This window comes from Muntiacus reevesi, chromosome 4 (genome assembly GCF_963930625.1).
Source record: "Muntiacus reevesi chromosome 4, mMunRee1.1, whole genome shotgun sequence".
Lineage (NCBI taxonomy): Eukaryota > Metazoa > Chordata > Mammalia > Artiodactyla > Cervidae > Muntiacus > Muntiacus reevesi.
This window is the reverse complement of record NC_089252.1, coordinates 51,346,630-51,369,134: the sequence shown is the minus strand read 5'-3', so window position 1 is coordinate 51,369,134 and position 22,505 is coordinate 51,346,630. Positions and strand designations below refer to the sequence as shown.

At 40.1% G+C, this 22,505-nt stretch overlaps 2 protein-coding genes across 2 annotated transcripts in view; both read right to left on the bottom strand.

Moving 5' to 3' along the window:
• Window positions 1-22,505, bottom strand: part of C4H18orf54 (chromosome 4 C18orf54 homolog) — a 308,334-nt gene that overhangs the window by 146,684 nt on the left and 139,145 nt on the right. The window lies entirely within an intron of this gene.
• Window positions 297-15,355, bottom strand: LOC136167403 (mucin-2-like). The gene is made up of 2 exons (XM_065934993.1): window positions 15,299-15,355; window positions 297-5,690 (listed from the first exon to the last, which is right to left on the bottom strand). The coding sequence occupies exons 1-2, from the start codon at window positions 15,353-15,355 to the stop codon at window positions 297-299; spliced, it is 5,451 nt and encodes a 1,816-aa protein (XP_065791065.1).

Below are 22,505 nucleotides of genomic sequence, written 5' to 3'. Positions count from 1 at the left end.
AGGTTGCAGTCTCACTGGTTGGGGTGGCAGTTGTTGTGGTATTTGGTGCAGCTGAAGTGGTGGCAACTGTAGTGACACTAGTTTCAGTAGAAGTAGGAGCGGCAGTGGTAGTGGTTGTGGTTGTAGCCTCAGTGGTAGTCGTGGCAGCTGTTGTGGTAGTTGGTTCAGCTCAGGTGGTGGTTCAGATTTCAGTCGATGTGGGAGCAGCAGCGGTAGTTGTTGTGGTTGTAGCCTAGTGGTAGTCATGGCAGTTGTGGTAGCTGTTTCAGCTGAAGTGGTGGCAACTGTGGTGGTGCTTATGGTTGTAGCCTCAGTGGTAGTTGTGGCAGTTGTGGTAGCTGGTTCCTCTGAAGTGCTGGCAACTGTGTGGTGGTAGTTTCAGTAGATGTGGGAGCAGCAGTGGTGGTGGTTGTGGTTGTAGCCTCAGTGGTAGTGGTGTCAGTTGTAGTAGCTGGTTCAGCTGAAGTGGTGGCAGCTGTAGTGGTTGTACTTTCAGTAGATGTGGGAGCAGCAGTGGTGGTGATTGTGGTTGTAGCCTCAGTGGTAGTCCTGTCAGCTGTTGTGGTAGTTGGTTCAGCTGAAGTGGTGGCAGCTGTGGTGGTTGCAATTTCAGTAGATGTGGGAGCAACAGTGGTGGTGGTTGTGGTTGTAGCCTCAGTGGTAGTCATGGCAGCTGTTGTGGTAGTTGGTTCAGCAGAAGTGGTGGCAACTGTGGTGGTGGTACTTTCGCTAGATGTGGGAGCAGCAGTGGTGGTGGTTGTGGTTGCAGCCTCAGTGGTAGTCATGTCAGCTGTTGTAGTAGTTGGTTCAGCAGAAGTGGTGGCACCTGTAGTGGTTACACTTTCAGTAGATGTGGGAGCAGCAGTGGTGGTGGTTGTGGTTGCAGCCTCAGTGGTAGTCGTGTCAGCTGTTGTAGTAGTTGGTTCAGCAGAAGTGGTGGCACCTGTAGTGGTTATACTTTCAGTAGATGAGGGAGCAGCAGTGGTAGTGGTTGTAGTTGTAGCCTCAGTGGTAGTGGTGTCAGTTGTAGCAGTTGGTTCAGCTGAAGTGGTGGCAGCTGTAGTGGTTGTACTTTCAGTAGATGTGGGAACAGCAGTGGTGGTGGTTGTGGTTGTAGCCTCAGTGGTAGTCATGGCAGCTGTTGTGGTAGTTGGTTCAGCTGAAGTGGTGGCAACTGTGGTGGTTGTACTTTCAGTAGTTGTGGGAGCAGCAGTGGTGGTGGTTGTGGTTGTAGCCTCAGTGGAAGTCGTGGCAGCTGTTGTGGTAGTTGGTTCAGCTGAAGTGGTGGCAACTGTGGTGGTTGTACTTTCAGTAGTTGCGGGAACAGCAGTGGTAGTGGTTGTGGTTGTAGACTCAGTGGTAGTGGTGTCAGTTGTGGTAGTTGGTTCAGCTGAAGTGGTGGCAGCTGTGGTGGTTGTACTATCGCTAGATGTGGGAGCAGCAGTGGTGGTGGTTGTGGTTGTAGCCTCAGTGGTAGTGGTGTCAGTTGTAGTAGTTGGTTCAGCTGAAGTGGTGGCAGCTGTAGTGGTTGTACTTTCAGTAGTTGTGGGGACAGCAGTAGTGGTGGTTGTGGTTGTAGCCTCAGTGGTAGTCGTGGCAGCTGTTGTGGTAGTTGGTTCAGCTGAAGTGGTGGCAGCTGTGGTGGTTGTACTTTCAGTAGTTGTGGGAACAGCAGTGGTGGTGGTTGTGGTGGTAGCCTCAGTGGTAGTAGTGTCAGTTGTAGTAGTTGGTTCAGCAGAAGTTGTGGCAACTGTGGTGGTTGTACTTTCAGTAGATGTGGGAGCAGCAGTGGTGGTGGTTGTGGTTGTGGCCTCAGTGGTAGTTGTGTCAGCTGTTGTGGTAGTTGGTTCAGGTGAAGTGGTGGCAGCTGTGGTGGTTGTACTTTCAGTAGTTGTGGGAGCAGCTGTGGTGGTGGTTGTGGTTGTGGCCTCAGTGGTAGTCGTGGCAGCTGTTGTGGTAGTTGGTTCAGCTGAAGTGGTGGCAGCTGTAGTGGTTGTACTTTCAGTAGATGTGGGAACAGCAGTGGTGGTGGTTGTGGTTGTAGCCTCAGTGCTAGTTGTGTCAGCTGTTGTGGTAGTTGGTTCAGCTGAAGTGGTGGCAACTGTGGTGGTGGTAGTTTCAGCAGATGAGGGAGCAGCAGTGGTGGTGGTTGTGGTTGTAGCCTCAGTGGTAGTGGTGTCAGTTGTAGTAGTTGGTTCAGCTGAAGTGGTGGCAGCTGTAGTGACTGTACTTTCAGTAGATGTGGGAGCAGCAGTGGTGGTGGTTGTGGTTGTAGCCTCAGTGGTAGTCATGGCAGCTGTTGTGGTAGTTGGTTCAGCAGAAGTGGTGGCAACTGTGGTGGTGGTACTTTCAGTAGTTGTGGGAGCAGCAGTGGTGGTGATTGTGGTTGTAGCCTCAGTGGTAGTCGTGGCAGCTGTTGTGGTAGTTGGTTCAGCTGAAGTGGTGGCAACTGTGGTGGTTGTACTTTCAGTAGTTGCGGGAACAGCAGTGGTAGTGGTTGTGGTTGTAGACTCAGTGGTAGTGGTGTCAGTTGTGGTAGTTGGTTCAGCTGAAGTGGTGGCAGCTGTGGTGGTTGTACTATCGCTAGATGTGGGAGCAGCAGTGGTGGTGGTTGTGGTTGTAGCCTCAGTGGTAGTGGTGTCAGTTGTAGTAGTTGGTTCAGCTGAAGTGGTGGCAGCTGTAGTGGTTGTACTTTCAGTAGTTGTGGGGACAGCAGTAGTGGTGGTTGTGGTTGTAGCCTCAGTGGTAGTCGTGGCAGCTGTTGTGGTAGTTGGTTCAGCTGAAGTGGTGGCAGCTGTGGTGGTTGTACTTTCAGTAGTTGTGGGAACAGCAGTGGTGGTGGTTGTGGTGGTAGCCTCAGTGGTAGTAGTGTCAGTTGTAGTAGTTGGTTCAGCAGAAGTTGTGGCAACTGTGGTGGTTGTACTTTCAGTAGATGTGGGAGCAGCAGTGGTGGTGGTTGTGGTTGTGGCCTCAGTGGTAGTTGTGTCAGCTGTTGTGGTAGTTGGTTCAGGTGAAGTGGTGGCAGCTGTGGTGGTTGTACTTTCAGTAGTTGTGGGAGCAGCTGTGGTGGTGGTTGTGGTTGTGGCCTCAGTGGTAGTCGTGGCAGCTGTTGTGGTAGTTGGTTCAGCTGAAGTGGTGGCAGCTGTAGTGGTTGTACTTTCAGTAGATGTGGGAACAGCAGTGGTGGTGGTTGTGGTTGTAGCCTCAGTGCTAGTTGTGTCAGCTGTTGTGGTAGTTGGTTCAGCTGAAGTGGTGGCAACTGTGGTGGTGGTAGTTTCAGCAGATGAGGGAGCAGCAGTGGTGGTGGTTGTGGTTGTAGCCTCAGTGGTAGTGGTGTCAGTTGTAGTAGTTGGTTCAGCTGAAGTGGTGGCAGCTGTAGTGACTGTACTTTCAGTAGATGTGGGAGCAGCAGTGGTGGTGGTTGTGGTTGTAGCCTCAGTGGTAGTCATGGCAGCTGTTGTGGTAGTTGGTTCAGCAGAAGTGGTGGCAACTGTGGTGGTGGTACTTTCAGTAGTTGTGGGAGCAGCAGTGGTGGTGATTGTGGTTGTAGCCTCAGTGGTAGTCGTGGCAGCTGTTGTGGTAGTTGGTTCAGCTGAAGTGGTGGCAACTGTGGTGGTGGTACTTTCGCTAGATGTGGGAGCAGCAGTGGTGGTGGTTGTGGTTGTAGCCTCAGTGGTAGTTGTGTCAGCTGTTGTGGTAGTTGGTTCAGCTGAAGTGGTGGCAGCTGTAGTGGTTGTACTTTCAGTAGATGTGGGAACAGCAGTGGTGGTGGTTGTGGTTGTAGCCTCAGTGCTAGTTGTGTCAGCTGTTGTGGTAGTTGGTTCAGCTGAAGTGGTGGCAACTGTGGTGGTGGTAGTTTCAGCAGATGAGGGAGCAGCAGTGGTGGTGGTTGTGGTTGTAGCCTCAGTGGTAGTGGTGTCAGTTGTAGTAGTTGGTTCAGCTGAAGTGGTGGCAGCTGTAGTGACTGTACTTTCAGTAGATGTGGGAGCAGCAGTGGTGGTGGTTGTGGTTGTAGCCTCAGTGGTAGTCATGGCAGCTGTTGTGGTAGTTGGTTCAGCAGAAGTGGTGGCAACTGTGGTGGTGGTACTTTCAGTAGTTGTGGGAGCAGCAGTGGTGGTGATTGTGGTTGTAGCCTCAGTGGTAGTCGTGGCAGCTGTTGTGGTAGTTGGTTCAGCTGAAGTGGTGGCAACTGTGGTGGTGGTACTTTCGCTAGATGTGGGAGCAGCAGTGGTGGTGGTTGTGGTTGTAGCCTCAGTGGTAGTCGTGGCAGCTGTTGTGGTAGTTGGTTCAGCTGAAGTGGTGGCAGCTGTGGTGGTGGTAGTTTCGCTAGATGTGGGAGCAGCAGTGGTGGTGGTTGTGGTTGTAGCCTCAGTGGTAGTCGTGTCAGCTGTTGTAGTAGTTGGTTCAGCAGAAGTGGTGGCAACTGTGGTGGTTGTACTTTCAGTAGTTGTGGGAGCAGCAGTGGTGGTGGTTGTGGTTGTAGCCTCAGTGGTAGTCGTGTCAGCAGTTGTGGTAGTTGGTTCAGCTGAAGTGGTGGCAACTGTGGTGGTGGCACTTTCAGTAGATGTGGGAGCAGCTGTGGTGGTGGTTGTGGTTGTAGCCTCAGTGGTAGTCATGTCAGCAGTTGTGGTAGTTGGTTCAGCTGAAGTCGTGACAACTGTGGTGCTTGTACTTTCTGTAGTTGTCGGAGCAGCAGTGGTTGTGGTTGTAGCCTCAGTGGTAGTCGTGGCAGCTGTTGTGGTAGTTCGTTCAGCTGAAGTGGTGGCAACTGTGGTGGTTGTACTTTCAGTAGATGTGGGAACAGCAGTGGTGGTGGTTGTGGTTGTAGCCTCAGTGGTAGTCGTGACAGCTGTTGTGGTAGTTGGTTCAACTGAAGTGGTGGTAACTGTGGTGGTTGTACTTTCGGTAGATGTGGGAGCAGCAGTGGTAGTGGTTGTGGTTGTAGCCTCAGTGGTAGTCGTGACAGCTGTTGTGGTAGTTGGTTCAACTGAAGTGGTGGTAACTGTGGTGGTTGTACTTTCGGTAGATGTGGGAGCAGCAGTGGTAGTGGTTGTGGTTGTGGCCTCAGTGGTAGTCGTGGCAGTTGTGGTAGCTGGTGCAGCTGAAGTTGTGGCAGCTGTGGTGGTTGTACTTTCAGTAGTTGTGGGGACAGCAGTGGTGGTGGTTGTGGTTGTAGCCTCAGTGGTAGTCATAGCAGTTGTGGTAGCTGGTTCAGCTGAAGTGGTGGCAGCTGTGGTGGTTGTACTTTCAGTAGATGTGGGAGCGGCAGTGGTGGTGGTTGTGGTTGTAGCGTCAGTGGTAGTTGTGGCAACTGTTGTGGTAGTTGGTTCAGCTGAAGTGGTGGCAACTGTGGTGGCTGTACTTTCAGTAGATGTGGGAGCAGCAGTGGTAGTGGTTGTGGTTGTAGCCTCAGTGGTAGTGGTGTCAGTTGTAGTAGTTGGTTCAGCTGAAGTGGTGACAGCTGTGGTGGTTGTACTTTCAGTACTTGTGGGAGCAGCAGTCGTGTTGATTGCGGTAGTAGCTGTCCCCTGGTTTTGAGGTAGCTGTATAATAATCTGGGGACTATTATTTTTCCCATTATATACCAGACTCACTATCAATACTCCAACTGCTGTTGTTATCACAGAAGCTAAGAGAGAAGCCAGGAATATTTTCCACAGAGACCAGTCACTGAAGAAATTTCTTGTCATCTGGAAAGAATTTAAATAACACTACTGAAGTTGAAACCAAATGTTGCAGATGAATTTATGCCATTGATAATCTTTCCATATATAGATTACTTCAGTGGAAGATGTATAAACAAAAAAAATTACCTTCGTAGCCTGTAATATTATAACTATTGGCTCAAGCTTAAGGTTTCACTTAGGAAAGGCTTGGTCTTTGTAATAGGAATAAAGGAATGTCCACTGATCTCTCTGCTTTCTTTCATTGTCTGTATTTAAAACTAAAAGAAGTAACAAATATCATCTTAGAAACACTTTATTCTTCCCTCTAGCAAGGAAGTCGGAGAAGGCAATGGCAGCCCACTCCAGTGTTCTTGCCTGGAGAATCCCAGGGCCGGAGGAGCCTGGTGGGCTGCCGTCTGTGGGGTCGCACAGAGTCGGACACGACTGAAGCGACTTAGCAGCAGCAGCAGCAAGAGAAGTGTCTACAGCTCTGTGGCCGACTGCTCAGTATCTGAGGGACCCAAAAGAGCACCTGATAAAATCTTCTCCCATCTTTGGCCAATCAGCTGTCAGAAACAGGTCTGCTTTGCAGCTTTCCATTTTAAATGCATTAACTAATTGCTTTTCAAATATTCTAGCTAACTTCATACAGGTTAGTAATAGCAACATGAAATTCAGAGTTGAAAACATTTCTTGAAATTCAGCTTGTGCTGACATCAGCTATTTTCATTGGGTAAGATGCTTACCTCTTTGACATTCTTTCATCCATAAAAATCTATGTAATAAGATTAGAATTGGGATTAATGTCTATAAAACACTTTGTAATCAATCTATCTCTTTGTTATTGTAGAGAAAATACTGCATAGTATAAAACATGTAAGCCTTGAGATAAGGAGGTCTTGAATCTGAATTCCATACCATTAATATTCTGAGCAAATTTCTTAACTTGCCTAATTTTCACCTTACCTTATATCAAAAGTGGGGATAATAATATCTACCTCCAAATATTATTGAGAAAATTAAAATAAGAAACATCCTCCAAATAAGATTTTTGCAGAAGGCAGTGTATTATAGTAATAAGGGCATAGCCATTGGAATCTAACAGATTTAGTTGTAAATTATATTAATAAATCTTTTACTGGATAGATGGTGCTATTTGGAAATTTCCCTTTACATGTAAAGCCTCAATTCCAAATAATAGGGTTGTTGTAAATAGTAAATAAAAAACAGTATGAGTAATATTTTCCTAGTACTTTCTTAAGTACTTAAATACTTCTGATTTCACTAATGAACTCATTCTGATCCATTTCCTTTTGACTGAAAATGATTACTAAAGGAAACAAAGTGCATAAGTCTTTGGTGCATATAGGGTAGCTCTTCAGTGTCCCAAAATAGGAGACACTGTCTCAGACAATAAACCACAATTTGAGTGTTGAGAGCAACACCCACTAGGCAGTCAGAAACAGCTCAAGGACACTGGATACCAAGGCTAAGGAAATCTGGAGCACCAACTAAGAGAGTCCAATGACTAAAAGAACCTCCTGCCCCATGTCATCTAGGCCTCAGAAGGAAATCAAGGGGGAAAGAGAGGAAGGACAATATTTATATTTCAGAGGCAAAATTATCCTCATTTTTTGCTTGAATTTTTAAAGAGGAGCAAGACTAACTGAAACACAATCTCAGACCTGTGTTCAAGCGCTATTACTGCTACTGTCTAGCTGTGTGAATTCTTACAATCTCAACTCCCTAGACTACAGTGTTTTTCCATCTGTGGTTAAGAAAAGGCATCTAAAATAACTTTCAGCTCTCTGATTGAACTGCTTTGTTTGAGGTCATCAGAGATATATTCTTTAAATGTGTTTAGTCGTTCAGTCATATCCAACTCTTTGCAGCCCCACGGACTGTAGCCAGCCAGGCTCCTCTGTCCACGGGATTCCCCAGGCAAGGATACTGGAGTGGGTTGCCATTTCCTCCAGGGGATCTTCCAATCCAGGGATCGAACCCCCATGTCCTGTGTCTCCTGCATTGCAGGCTGATTCTTACCCTTGAGCCATCAGGGAAATCCATTTTCTAAATAATTCCTATCAAAAACCTTCTTCCACAATGTCTCTTGCCATCAAGAGTTTATCCTCTTATTTTATCAAAGTCTTTCTAAACTGTTTCTAAAGTGGGGTTAATTAGAGGAGGGATATAATCCAGAGTCAGAAGAATTGAGCCAAACTGCCAGGCATCGTTATCAATCAGTTAAAAATCAAGTTTTTTTTTTTGTTTTTTTTTTTTTTTTTTAATATTATTTTATTCATTGGAGGCCAATCACTTTACAACATTTCAGTGGGTTTTGTCATACATTGACATGAATCAGCCATATAGTTACACGTATTCCCCATCCCGATCCCCCCTCCCACCTCCCTCCCCACCCGACTCCTCAGGGTCCTCCCAGTGCACCAGGCCCGAGCACCTGACTCATGTATCCCACCTGGGCTGGTGGTCCGTTTCACCATAGATAATATACATGCTGTTCTTTCAAAACATCCCACCCTCACGTTCTCCCCCAGAGTTCAAAAGTCTGTTCTGTATTTCTGTGTCTCTTTTTCTGTTTTGCATATAGGGTTATCGCCACCATCTATCTAAATTCCGTATATATGTGTTAGTATACTGTAATGTTCTTTATCTTTCTGACTTACTTCACTCTGTATAATGGGCTCCAGTTTCATCCATCTCATTAGAACTGATTCAAATGAATTCTTTTTAATCACAGCAAGATCTTCTATGACCCACCTCCCAGAATATTGGAAATAAAAGCAAAAATAAACAAATGGGACTTAATGAAAATTAAAAGCTTTTGCACAACAAAGGAAACTATAAGTAAGGTGAAAAGACAGCCATCAGATTGGGAGAAAATAATAACAAATGAGGAAACAGACAAAGGATTAATCTCAAAAATATACAAGCAACTCCTGAAGCTCAATTCCAGAAAAATAAACGACCCAATCAAAAAATGGGCCAAAGAACTAAACAGACATTTCTCCAAAGAAGACATACAGATGGCTAACAAACACATGAAAAGATGCTCAACATCACTCATCATCAGAGAAATGCAAATCAAAACCACAATGAGGTACCATTACACGCCAGTCAGGATGGCTGCTATCCAAAAGTCTACAAGCAATAAATGCTGGAGAGGGTGTGGAGAAAAGGGAACCCTCTTACACTGTTGGTGGGAATGCAAACTAGTACAGCCACTATGGAAAACAGTGTGGAGATTTCTTAAAAAACTGGAAATAGAACTGCCATATGACCCAGCAATACCACTTCTGGGCATACACACTGAGGAATCCAGATCTGAAAGAGACACGTGCACCCCAATGTTCATCGCAGCACTGTTTATAATAGCCAGGACATGGAAGCAACCTAGATGCCCATCAGCAGATGAATGGATAAGGAAGCTGTGGTACATATACACCATGGAATATTACTCAGCCGTTAAAAATCAAGTTTTAACCTGGAGTAAGGGGTAGAATCAAGGAAGACTCAGGCATCAGATTTTAGGTGAAGAATACAGAATAATGAGAAAGAGTGTGAAGAATACAGGAAATTTGCCTCTGGGCACCAAACCAAGTTGGTACTAAATAGTTTCTAAATCAAGGTTGATAACACATGAGGTCAGAGACAGGAGGCTGACAGAAGGACCACAGTTAGGCCCAGATCACCCAAAGACTAGGGCCCCAGGGCCTTAGCACATGACTTCACTTTCTACCGAGCAAGGGTTGCGACATCATTCACTGTCAGTGCATTGCTGTCATCGCCTAGTCAGTCCTCCAAACAAAGGAACCCAAAACTCTACTTTTTTTTTTTGACACATATATTTTCCCTAAAAGTGAAGTGAAAGTGTTAGTCACTCAGTAGTGTCCAACTCTTTGTGACCCCATGGACTATATATAGCCTACCAGGCTCCTCTGTCCATGAGATTCTCCAGGCAAGAATACTTGAGTGGGTAGCCATTTCCTGCTCCAGAGGGTCTTCCCCACTCAGGGATCAAACTGAGTCTCCTGCTCTACAGGCAGATTCTTTACTGTCAGAGTCACCAGGGAAGCCCCATATATTTTCCCTAAACTGTATATTTGTTTTTTCTTTCCATTAAGATCATTAGCTCTTTAAATTAAGAGCCCCATAAATCTATCTCTGTTGCATTTCTTCTCAGTGAAGACATTTTCAGAGGATGTTGTAGATTTGCAAAAGAACAATGTTAATTGACTGAATTTTTTTCTCTAATATTAAACCAAGAGCACTTCTATGTGGATTATATCATAACCCAGAGAAACAGTGTCACCCCAAACATTACCTGACAATATGGAGATTCTCTGTTTGGAAATTCTGAATATCCAAGGGTCCCTGTGTTGGTGCAGACATCAGTTAAATTGGGACCAGCATCACCAGTTACATCAATTGATGTTGTAAGCCCACATGCTGAACTGTGAGCTTCATAGTTTATAAGGTTTGGTAATGGCTGTACACAGAAAAGAATGGGGAGAAATTAGATGCTACTGTATCTTATGTCTAAAGTAATACAATTCTGACAAATGTAAGTTAGGTTGTGACATATTATGACATATTTGGTCAAAGAAGATCATTTGAAAGCTGACTGAGGAATAAATAAATATATTATACTTCTCAAAACAAGATTACATTCAATAATTTTATATAATAATTGACATTAATTACAAAATATCTGAGCAAACTAGTAATAGAAGAGATTTTTCCATAAGTAACAAAGGGTAGCTCCATAAAACTCAAGTTAACATCATAATTATTGTGAAATATTTCAGGCTCTCCCCCTGAATTTGGGAGTAACACAAGATATTCACTTTCACCACTTCCATTCAATGTTACATTGGAGGTCTTAGCCAGTGCATTGCTGGCAAAACAAAAATGAAGTTATAAAATTTGAAAAAAATAATAATGATATGATTGTGTTTACAGAAAATCCAAAAGAACCTACAGACAGAATGTTAGAATAAGTGAATTAATGAGGTTAGTAAATACAAGATAAGTATTCAAAAATCAAAAAAGTTGGAGCTATCAGTATAAACTCACGCTCATAAAATACAAATATAGATGATTGCATAGAGAAGTACTTATAGATATGTGTGTCTACACAGGTTACTATGTGCACATATATTTCCTTCCTTTGTCAGCTGAGGAGACCTAGAAGCAACAACACACTTGCAGGAACAAGCTCCCAGATCTTGGTTTCTGATACCATACTCTTACTGAGTTAAAAGAAACGAGGAATCTCTGGAGAAATGGCTAATGATAGGGCTAGGGTGGAAATTTACAAGATGCGCCTGGAGCATCTTTTAATATCAGAGATTAAGGAAATCCTCCCATGTTTCACCAAAAAATAATAATGATGATGATGACAGGTGTATGTCAGTATGTCAAAATAACACAGGAATCAACTGGAAGAGCTCTCAACGGCCAAAGTTATTTGGAGCAAAAAAACTTAAAGTAGTACTGGATTATAACCCAAAGTAGAAAATGAATATCTGACAGTCCACACTGATATAAATGATTGAACAAATAAATAATGCAGAAGAACAGAAAGGGGGCAGTAAATAAAAACTAAAAAGTCTAAATAAAATATGGACTTTAAAAAATAACAGTGTATCAACATTGGTTCATTAATTGTAACCAATGTACCATATTAATGTAAGACATTAATAATAGGAGACACTGTTGAAGGAAACAGGTGAGGGGGATTAAGAAGTACAAACTTCCAGGTGCAAAATAAATGAGTCACAGGTATGAAAAGTGCAGTATAGGGAATATAGTCATTAAATACACAGTATCTTTATATAGTAACATCGTAAGGGGTGGTCATTTAAAAATGTATAGAAATACCAAATCACTATGTTGTATAACAGGAAATAATATAGTGCTGTAGGTCAAATATACTTCAAAACAAACAGAAAAACTCATAAGAAAAAGAGGTCAGATTTATGGTTATCAGAGGTGGGGTCCATGGAGAGAAGGGAGAATTGGATGAAGGCAGTAAAAAGGAACAAACTTCTAGTTGTGAGATAAATAAGTACTTAGGGATGTGATGTACAATATGATTAATATAATTAACTCTGCTCTATATTATATATGAAAGTTAAAAAGCAAATTCTAAGAGATCTCATCATAAAAAAAATATAATTGTCTGTCTATATGAGATGATGGATAATCACTAAACAAATTGTAATAATCATTTAATCAGCATGTAGGGCAGATCATTATGCCATACAACTTAAACTTATGTGGTGCTGTATGTCAATTATATCTGAATAAAGCTGGAATAAAAATAGAGGAAATCAGGTACTAGTTAGATGGGAATTCTCTGTTTGCTGTTTTCTATGTTTAGAAAATTTTTCTATTCATTTGCTTTAAAACTGTACTATGTTTGCAGTTTTCTATAAAGCTATAGCTATTTTCTAAAATAAAGTTTTTATTTTAATAATAATATAACAATAACACAGTTACATTATTCAGGTTCTAGCACCCAGGATTTCTAAGTCTAATAAGACCAGTACCCATCTATCCACAACCTACTAACCAAACTTCCTCATACCAGAACGGGTCCTGTAGCCGAAACATTACTAATGCCATCCCATTTTTTCAACAGAGCTAGGCAGTCCATGAAAGACAAATCATTTAGGAATCTCTCAACATGCATTTTCTAGTTTCTATATAATTGTTTTACTCTTACCAGATCTTATGCTTCTTTGATGAAGTACAATAGACTCGAATTTGAGAAAAATATATGCAGATAAATATGACAAGGATTAGAAGCTGGAAAATGCTTGGTACATGCATATTCACCTGAGTCTTCATGGGGTAGGTAGGACAAAGGAGGAAGGGAAGGGTGTTGGGAAGATATAAGCAAAAAATTTCACAAGCCTTCAGCAAGTAGTGATCTAAAACACACTATAATGCATATAAACGATATCTTGTACTATAATTATATAATGTGATAAATATCACTTCAGTGATAACTATAACTATAGTTGATCATGTTACAGTATAGTATCAAAGTAGCACACTATTCAGCTTAAACTTACAATGCTATGTGCCAAATACATTCAAAGACGATAAAAACAGAAGACTTCAACTACATCTGTAAAGGCTTATTTCTTAAATTTGGTGTTTGGTACATGCATGCTTATTATATTATTCTTTAAGTCTTTAAAATACATGCTGAATTCTTTTAAATAAATGAATTAAAAGGATGGGTTCAAATAAGAAAGGTTTTGGTGGTTAGGTTTTTCTTGAAGTGAGTTTAAGAGAAAAATAACTGCAGATACAGTTTTAAGAGAAAGGAGAGCAATCTGTGTTACATTCTTACGGGAGTGTAAATTGTTCTGTGTAAATTTGTAATAGCTGAAAAATATTATAGAATTATTTAATTTTTTCTCACAGGATAACAAGAGTATTATTTAAATATGCTCTCTAATTATACTGATTAACTAACCAATCCTAAATGGTTGTTTAAAATGTTACTGATGTTGCTAGTTCAATCTCTAATTGCCATTAAAACAATCAAGATAGCATGCGTGCAGACACTGGCCATTGAATAGCTATAAGAAGGAATATACTTGAACATTAAAAAAATTAGTCAAGTTCTGTTTTCCTAAAGGTACAACATCATGCCAAAGAAATAAAGAGAATAGTAATGCAGTGACACAGAGTAAGAGAAGATATGATACACACAGACACATCAACAAATTCCTGCTGCTGCTGCTGCTAAGTCGCTTCAGTTGTGTCCGACTCTGTGCGACCCCATTGACGGCAGCCCACCAGGCTCCGCCGTTCCTGCGATTCTCCAGGCAAGAACACTGCAGTGGGCTGCCATTTCCTTCTCCAATGCACGAAGGTGAAAAGTGAAAGTGAAGTCGCTCAGTCATGTCCGACTTTTTGCGACCCCGTGGACTGCAGCCTACCAGGCTCCTCTGTCCACGGGATTTTCCAGGCAAGAGTACTGGAGTGGGTTGCCACTGCCTTCTCCAACAAATTCCTATCGGCTCTTAAATAGGCAACTTTGAGAAAATCACAGAGATTTATATTTTTAAAAGTTTGTGTTTCTCTATATTATTACCGTCACTATTCTGCAGACATTCAATTTGTGGCGGATGAATTTGAATATTTTTGGAACTTTTGTAATTAAATAAAAATTCATTGGCCAGAGCAGTTTATCTGAATCGAAAATATTTAAGAGAGGAAATTGGGGATTAATGCACTGAGAACAAAGTAAAGGTAAATTTTGAGCAGTTGGGGAGCTATAAATTATAATTTATCAGCTCCTGGTAGAAGTCAATAATCTCCAGTTACACATACTTAAAATGCGTTAGCTATGTTCATGGAATAAAATTTTAAATTCTATGCTCAAAACTTAAAAGAGGTCACCATTTCATGTTCCTTAAGAGGGAAAAACAAACTCCTAAATTTCTTCTTTTTTTACGTAGATGTCAGTTGCTCCTTTGATCCATTGGTGAAAACGGACCTCAACTGAAAAAAATTTCTCTACCATTATGTACAAATATCCAGATGTAACGTGAGATACTCAGTGATGAAAATGCATGCTCTTTATTCAAAAATGTCCTCACTGTCTAGGGAAATCTTCAAGATGATTAATTCCTTAGTAAAGGGACCTTTTTATCTGAGTATCTTTACACTGTGAAGACCTAATAACATAGTTGCAAGGCTCAAAGAGCCATGAAAAACATCTTTAGGGGAAAGAGTGCTGATCTAGGATCAAGAGAACAATTTCCCCGCCTTGTAACTTCCTTGTTAGTGCAGGGGGACAAAGATATTTTTCCTCAAAGAATAAAATTGTCCATTCAAACTTACACTGATTTCATCAACACACTTCCATTTGTCTCCAGCATCAATGGCTCTCTAGTCAGAGGCAAAGTTTTATAAAAGGCAATCCCAAAACATACAGTCCTAAATTATTTCTTCTAAAAACATAAGCGATAGTCAAATAATATGGTATATAATTGAATTCTACTATTTCCCTCGAATATAATTCTCTACTAAAAAGGAAATTCACAAGTAGTTAACTAGAGGCAAGTCTTTAACCAAAGGACTTGCTAGATAATTTGCTTTCTGTACCAAGACTTCACTTAAAGGATCATGTTCTAACTTTCAAAAATATATGAAATTTTTGAGCTCTGACAAATGTACATATTACAGTAAAAGTCCAGGCAATTAATACAAAAATCTATATATCACATTTTAAAAATGTAATTTGTTAATGCAATCAACCACAGATTTGTCATCTTATAGTTGAGTTACAATGACTGTAGAGAATTATTTGATTAGTTTAGTAAATTGTTACACCCTAATACCTTAGATTAGTGAGAATTAAAATAAATTTCTTAATAATTCATATATTGATATACAGAAAAAACACAGGTTTCCTAATTAACAAGTAGTAATAGAATAGCTGAAAATTGTTTTTTCATGTAGAATTTTGATTAAGAATTCCTTTTGGAGAAGAACTAGGTTGTAATAAAAAAAATAAAGTTGTATTCTTGTTGGAAACAAGACTGTGAACTATAAGAACACACCACAGTGATGCCACCAATACTCACTGGCTGGTTTCCAGAGTCTTCAATATTCACTACGTATTTCCCACGTTTTCTGTCCATTCCTGAAGTGTCAAAATCACCAGCTTATCTCCAGAAACATTTTTCAGCCTGTTCATTGCTCTTTATACCTGGACTTGGAGAGATAATTGAGTTGATTAATATCCACTATGAGACATCGGTGCTAATGTGGATTAAACCAATAATAATTATTCTTTAGGTGGAATCCACCTTACAGGAAGAAGTAGAGTGTTAGGCAATTATATGAGGATACAAGAAAATCAATCCCACCTCTGTGATGACACCTTCAATACTATGCCACCAGACAGCTCGTCTGGTATAAAGAAACTGCAATTATACAATTCTTCCTTCTTTCTCCTATCACATCATTTTACAGAACTCTTCCATCTGACTTCGGGAACAGCCCAAGATAGAATTCTGAAATAAGTGAATGTTGCTGTTGCTTCTTTACCAACCAGACATGAACATCTTTCCACTTTTACTGGCAACAACTTTTAGGTATTTGGAACCCTCTGCTCATCAAGTCTTGACCTTCTCAGGTTTCTTCCCAGCTTTAAAACTTTCCCACTCTTTCTCTGATTCTAGAAAAAGTTAATCTAATCTGATTTATACTTCTGGAAAAAATATATATAATTTGGCTGATACTCCTCCAAGACACAGTCTGACACCTATGGCTAATCTGATGAATGATTCTCTGTGAGTATATTCATCAGAGTCTCCTTCTCTCCCCTTTTTGTGAAATCTATTCAATATTTGGCATAGTTACCAAAAAGATTAATTCTGATTTTCCTTACAATTTAGTAATAGGACACTTGGGTAGGGAGGCTTTTCTAACTTCTGCAAATTATACTCCAATGCGATGGACTTTTTTCTTATCTGTAGAAATATCTTTAGAGGGCTCTATACAATTAGCAAGAGTTAAGAAATCATTTTTAACCTCAAATAAAAAGTTATCGATCAGTTCCCAAAACATGTTTCTAGGGAATCCTAAATAAACTGGTATAGAAGTTTGTTTATGAAGAATGGTACTTAAGTAACCTAAAAGTTTAAAAATATCTCTTCAGTTTGTAATTAGTCCATAGTTAATTTCTTATAAACGACGCAACAAAGACAAAGTACTTACACATTTTGTTGAAAATGTCTCATGGAGCACTTTTTACCTGGCCAGATATCTATCAGGTTTCAAAGACAAGAATTACCTGATAATAGAGCTGAAAGAGGGCTAGGAGATCTTGTCGTTCAGCTTTGTCCCTCTAAGGTTGAGAAAATTTGTATCCGAAGAGAGGAAGTGATAAGACCAGTTATGTGGCAGAACCCAGTTTCTTTTCAGTCTAATACTCTCTCTATAATTAATTAGTAGTGACTTTGTAGAAAGATGGACAGCCTAGTAGGAATTCAAGCAAATGTCCTTTTGACAATAAAATGAAACAAAGATTTCAAAGACGTGGACTTGGAAAGGATTCTAGATATGATGCCTGTTGTATACCTGAAGCCATCTGAGACTTACTGAACCAGACTTTCAGGGGCAGAGGCTGGGAGCCTGAGTTTTTGGCCAAAGGTCAAGTAATCTTTATTTGAACAATGTTTGAGAAATATTTTCCTAACCAATGATTCCAAGCAGGTACATGGAGTGTCTTCACATCTTTATGGAAGAAGATTGTGTATATGAAGAAACTTCAGTTTTTTCAAATTAAAAAATGGGTGTTTTAAATTGTTTATTCCTTCAATAGCACTACTGAATCTGTTATAAGCAAGCACTGTGCAAGAGGCTGAGTACTCAATGGTGAACAATAGTCAAGATTCCTGCTCCATTGGAATAGAGTAAAATATATAATGATTATGTCTTAAAATATTTTTGATCATCTCTATAAAGTTCTCTTATAAATGCATTCTTTAGATGCAAGCTTCCATTGGAACCCACAGAAACACAGTAAAACGGCCTCTGGATGTAGAGAATGTAAAACGTGTGGGAAAAAAACTAGGAAAGGGATTTATTCTAGGGAGGAGAGAAAGACAATGCTTTACCCCTCCACGATGAAATTAAGGCAATGAAACCATGGCTTCTATGACAGCATAAGTAGAGTGATCATGTAGTTTATCACTCCAAACCAAAATACTTCTGAAAGCAAAAGGAGGCAGTGTTAATAATTTAATTTCACAAAGACAGTACTATCCCCTATGAGCCAGAATATATGGTCACTTAGCAATACGGAATCCATGCAAGTTAGGAGACTCACTAGTACTAATCATGACCACTGGATAAGTCAATGAATTTAAAAATAGATTTAATACATTTAGTGAATCGATTTAATATATCTAGTGAACAAACAATAATTTGATTAGAATACACAGTTTACTTGAACTTAAGAAAAAATCTAGCATGGCACTGCGGTACTAACACATATATGCGTGTGTGTTCAGTCTTATCTGACTCTTTGCAACACCACAGACTGTAGCCCACCAGTCCATGGGGTTTCCCAGCAAGAATACTGGAATGGGTGGCCACCCATCCTGGAAGGGATCTTCCCAACCCAGGGATCAAACTCAGGTTTCCTATATTACAGGCAGATTCTTTATCATTTGAGCCACTTGGGAAGCCCCCACTAACACCTACACACATATTTAAGTTCTCCAGAATGACTGAAAAGGTAAAATTCCAGAGTGTATGTCACCAACAAAATAATATCAAAATTCCACCTGGATTGTCATTAGCTGATGAACTGTTTGTTACACGAGCCAAAGTGAATCATTATGAACTTAGTTTCAGCATAAAATTAGAACTTTATTTTTCCAAAGAATACTTTCTGTGCTTTTTTCACATCACAGACCAACAGCTAAAGTGGAACACACCTGGATTACCACAACATGCAATACAGGTAACTCTCATTGGTATGCCAAATATCTCCTAGAAAATCTCTCTAATATCTGTAGCATTTTAAGCCAAAAAAAATTTTGGAAGTCTATATTAATTGAGAGTGGTTGACAGTCCTCTAGCAACTGGTAATTTTTTAGCCCAAAGAATGCAGAGCCTATTAAAACGTCATCTGTTATAAAATGAACCACACTGTAGTCTCAAAGGTTACAACAAAATTAATTTATTGATCAGGTCACTCACGTCAAATACTTCCATGACTGAAATTTCACCATGATCAGATACTAATCAAAATGCCTTTGTATTTCTGCTTTGGTCTTTCAGTATGATGACAACTAATTTGACAGATCCAACTCTGTCATCTTTAGCAATTTTTTTTTTAGACCAGGACATTGGTATAGTTCATTGTGCTGTGTTGAGTGACTAAAATAATAACAGAGAATAGATTTCAAATGCTTCAGTAAATATTTTAGTTAGATCTGTATTTCCTATTAATTTAAACTTGATCAGGAAATCATTCAAATGCAAAAAAAAAAAAAAAAAAGTTGTAAGAGAAGTTTTTAGGTATTAGTCAAAATCAGACCAATGCAGTTATTAGGGAAAATGCTGATTGAAACCACCCAACCTGGTCAGGCACCACAGTAACCACTTGCATGAGTTATTTTACAATAGAAGGTCCTGGTAAGGAACAGGGAACTAACAAGCCACCAGCAACTGGAAGAATCTGGGAAAGGTCAAAAGGAGAAACCACGTGTCCTACCATCTCCCAGAATCCTTCTCACTGGAATCCATCTTGGCTGAGGATTGCGTGTGCCACAAGGATTAACCGTGAGTCAGAATGATTGGCCAGAAACAACCCAGAAACTGACCCCATCATCAGAAAAAAGCAGGGCAACAAAGCAGTTCTCCTGGGTTCCCTTACCCTGCAGCTCTCCACCTGGGTTCCTCTTCCCAATAAAGCCTCTTGCTTTGTCAGTACGTGTGTCTCCTCGGACAATTCATTTCTGAGCATTAGACAAGAGACCACTCTCGGGCCCTGGAAGGGGTTCCCCTTCCCGCCATACAACGACTATGCGAAAAAAGTGATCGAAGTGGGAGAGTGAAAAAATTAAAACCATCTGCAATTTGTTCAAGAAGCTACCTCTCTTGCCCCTCCCAACAAAAAACAAAAGCTTAAATAAATTAAGAGGTTATTTTTCCTTCCATAAATAGAAAACTACAGGAGGGCAGTTCAAGAGTAGATGAGAGATAAGCAAACGAAAGTTTCATCCCTTGCTGAAGAATGTCACTAAGGCACATTGAATGAGTGCTACTCCACACCTCGGTGGTTTCTGACGCAATCACATCTTGTTATTAATATTATTGACATTTCTTCTGAAGGGATGCCTCTTCCAGGACATACCTCACCGATCATATCTAATCCTCCTAATACCTTCCTGAATTAAATATCATTACCCCATTTTCATGATGAAATACCAAAGCATTTAGTGATATTTAATAAGGTTCAAGATAGGTCTGTGGCTCTACATTCATCCAACCCAAGAAGTAGTTATTAAATACTTATCACACTCACTGTGTCACTTTAGATGCTAAGAAAATCTGGGAGATGAAGGAGAGGAACAAGTACTTATAAGCTTAATCCCTTATAAATAGAAAAAAAAATTAAAAACAACCAGAGTCTTGCGACAGGCCTCAGATATATGGAGGCAGCACGGTTGTTTACTAGCAGAACAAAGGGAGTGTCATCAATGCTTGGAGCAGACTTGCCTTCTAGGGAGAGGGTGCTAGAATTTAGACCCTGTTTATAGTACAGGCTTAGAAATTCCTGGGCAGAAGGTAAGACTTACAAGTTTTGCAGATTGGATCTCTGTCTGGGGTTCAAGAAAATGATCAGCATGAGAGAAATCAAAGAAAAATATCAAGATTTTTCAACAAGTTCAATTCAATTGGAGAATGATCCTGAGCTTGAATATTCATTGCCAACTATGTCATGATTTGCCTACAGGTATCAGTGCAGTAGCACCTAGATAGATGAGATTCCAGTCCTAAGGGATGCAGATGAGGCTTCCAGTCCTTATTTTCCCCTGGAAAATAAGCTGATTGCTAGAACAGGACTTCAGAAAGGAGATCCATTTCATTGTTGCTGCTGTTATGGTGAGAATTTTAAAGGTCTATTCTCATCCCACTTTTCAAGTATACAATACTAACTATAATCACCATGCTGTACATTAGATCCCAAAAGTGTATTCACTTTATAATGGAATGTTTTTTTCCCTTTGAGCAACTTCTCCTCATTTTCCCACCCTCAGGACCTGACAACCATCATTCTATTTTCTGTTTCTATGAGCCTGTAATTTTTAGATTCTACATATAAGTGAAATAAGACAGTATTTGTCTCTATTTTACTTAGTGCAATGTCCTCAAGGTCTGCCCATGCTGTTACAAACGGCAGGATTTCCTTCTTTTTATCACTAAATAATATTTCATCATATATTTATATTATATATATATATATATATATATATATATATATATATATATATATTTCCCTGGTGGCTCAGTTGGTAAAGAATCTGCCTGCAATGCAGGACACCCAGGTTCGATACCTGGGTCAGGAAGATCCTCTGGAGAAGGGAATGGCAACCCACTCCAGTATTCTTGCCTGGAGAATTCCACAGACAGGAGACTGGCAGGCTACAGTTCATGGAGTAGCAAGAGTAGGACACAATTGAGCAACTAACACTTTCACTTTCCCACTTTTCATACACACACACACACACACACATCATTTTCTTTATTGATGAGCACTTAATTTGCTTCCATATCTGAGCTATAGTGAGCAAGGCTGCAATGCATATAGAAGTACAAATATCTCTTCAAGACAGTGATTTCATTTCCTTTGGGCATATACCTAGAAGTGGAACTGCTGGATCATGTGGTAGCTCTATTTCTAATTTTATTTTGAGGAACTGTTTTTAATAATGGCTGTACCAATTTACATTCCTACAACAGTGCATCAAGGTTCCCTTTCCTCCACATTCTTGCCAGCACTTTGCTATTGCTTGTCTTTTTGATAGTAGTCATTCTAACAGGTTCGAGGAGATATCTCACTGTGGTTCATTTCTATTTCCTTGATAATTAGGATGCTGAGCACCTTTTCGTGTACTTGACCATCTGTATGTCTTCTTCAGAGAAACATCCATTCAAGTCTTTTGCTCGTTTTTTTAAATCTGCATCTCCTTGCAAATCAAAATTACAATGAGATATCACCTCACACCAGTGAGAAAGGCCATTACCAAAATGTCTACAAATAATAAATGCTGAAGAGGGTCTGCAGAAAAGGGAAACTTCCTACACTGTTGGTGGGAATGTAAATTGGTACAACCACTATGGAGAATAGTATAGAGGTTACTTAAAAAGCTAAAAATAGAGCTACCACACAATCCAGCAATTCCACTCCTGGGCATATATCCAGAGAAAACCATAATCTGAACAGATACATGCACTCCGATGTTCATTGCAGCACTGTTTACAATAGCCGAGACAATGAAGCATTGTAAATATACATTGACAGCAGAATCGATAAAGGAGATGTGGTACTTATATACAATGGAATATTACTCAATCATGAAAAAGAATAATGCTATTTGCAGCAACATGCTATTTGCAGCAACATGGATGGACCTAGAGATGATCACATTAAGTGAAGTAAGTCAAACAGAGAAAAAACCAATACATGATACCACTTATATGTGGGATCTTAAAAAAACAGTACAAATGAACTTACAAGACAGAAACAGACTCACAGACAAATTAATGGTTACCAATGGGAACAGATGGGGGAGGGATAAATTAGGAGTTTGGGATTAACATGTACACACTACTACCTACATATAATTAGTGTGTACTACAACACAGACCTACTATATAGCACAAGGAACACTACTCAAATTCTGTAATAACCTAAATTAAAAAAGAATTTGAAAGAGAATATATATATATATATATGGATGGATATACACATATATATGTATAAATCAATCACTTTTCTGTATACCTGAAACTAATACATTGTCAATCAACTATAGTTCAATACAAAATAATTTTTAAATAGAAAAAATCTAAAAGAAAATAAAATTTGTATTTTTCTTTTTTCTTCCAGTTTTATTAAGACATAACTGACATATAACACTCTATAAGTTTAAGGCATACAGCATAATGACTAGAGTTACATATGTCCTTAAATCATCATTTGTATTTTTAAATTAAGGGTTTTGGGTAAGAATCAATCATCTAGAGAACAATTAGGCAGTGATGTCT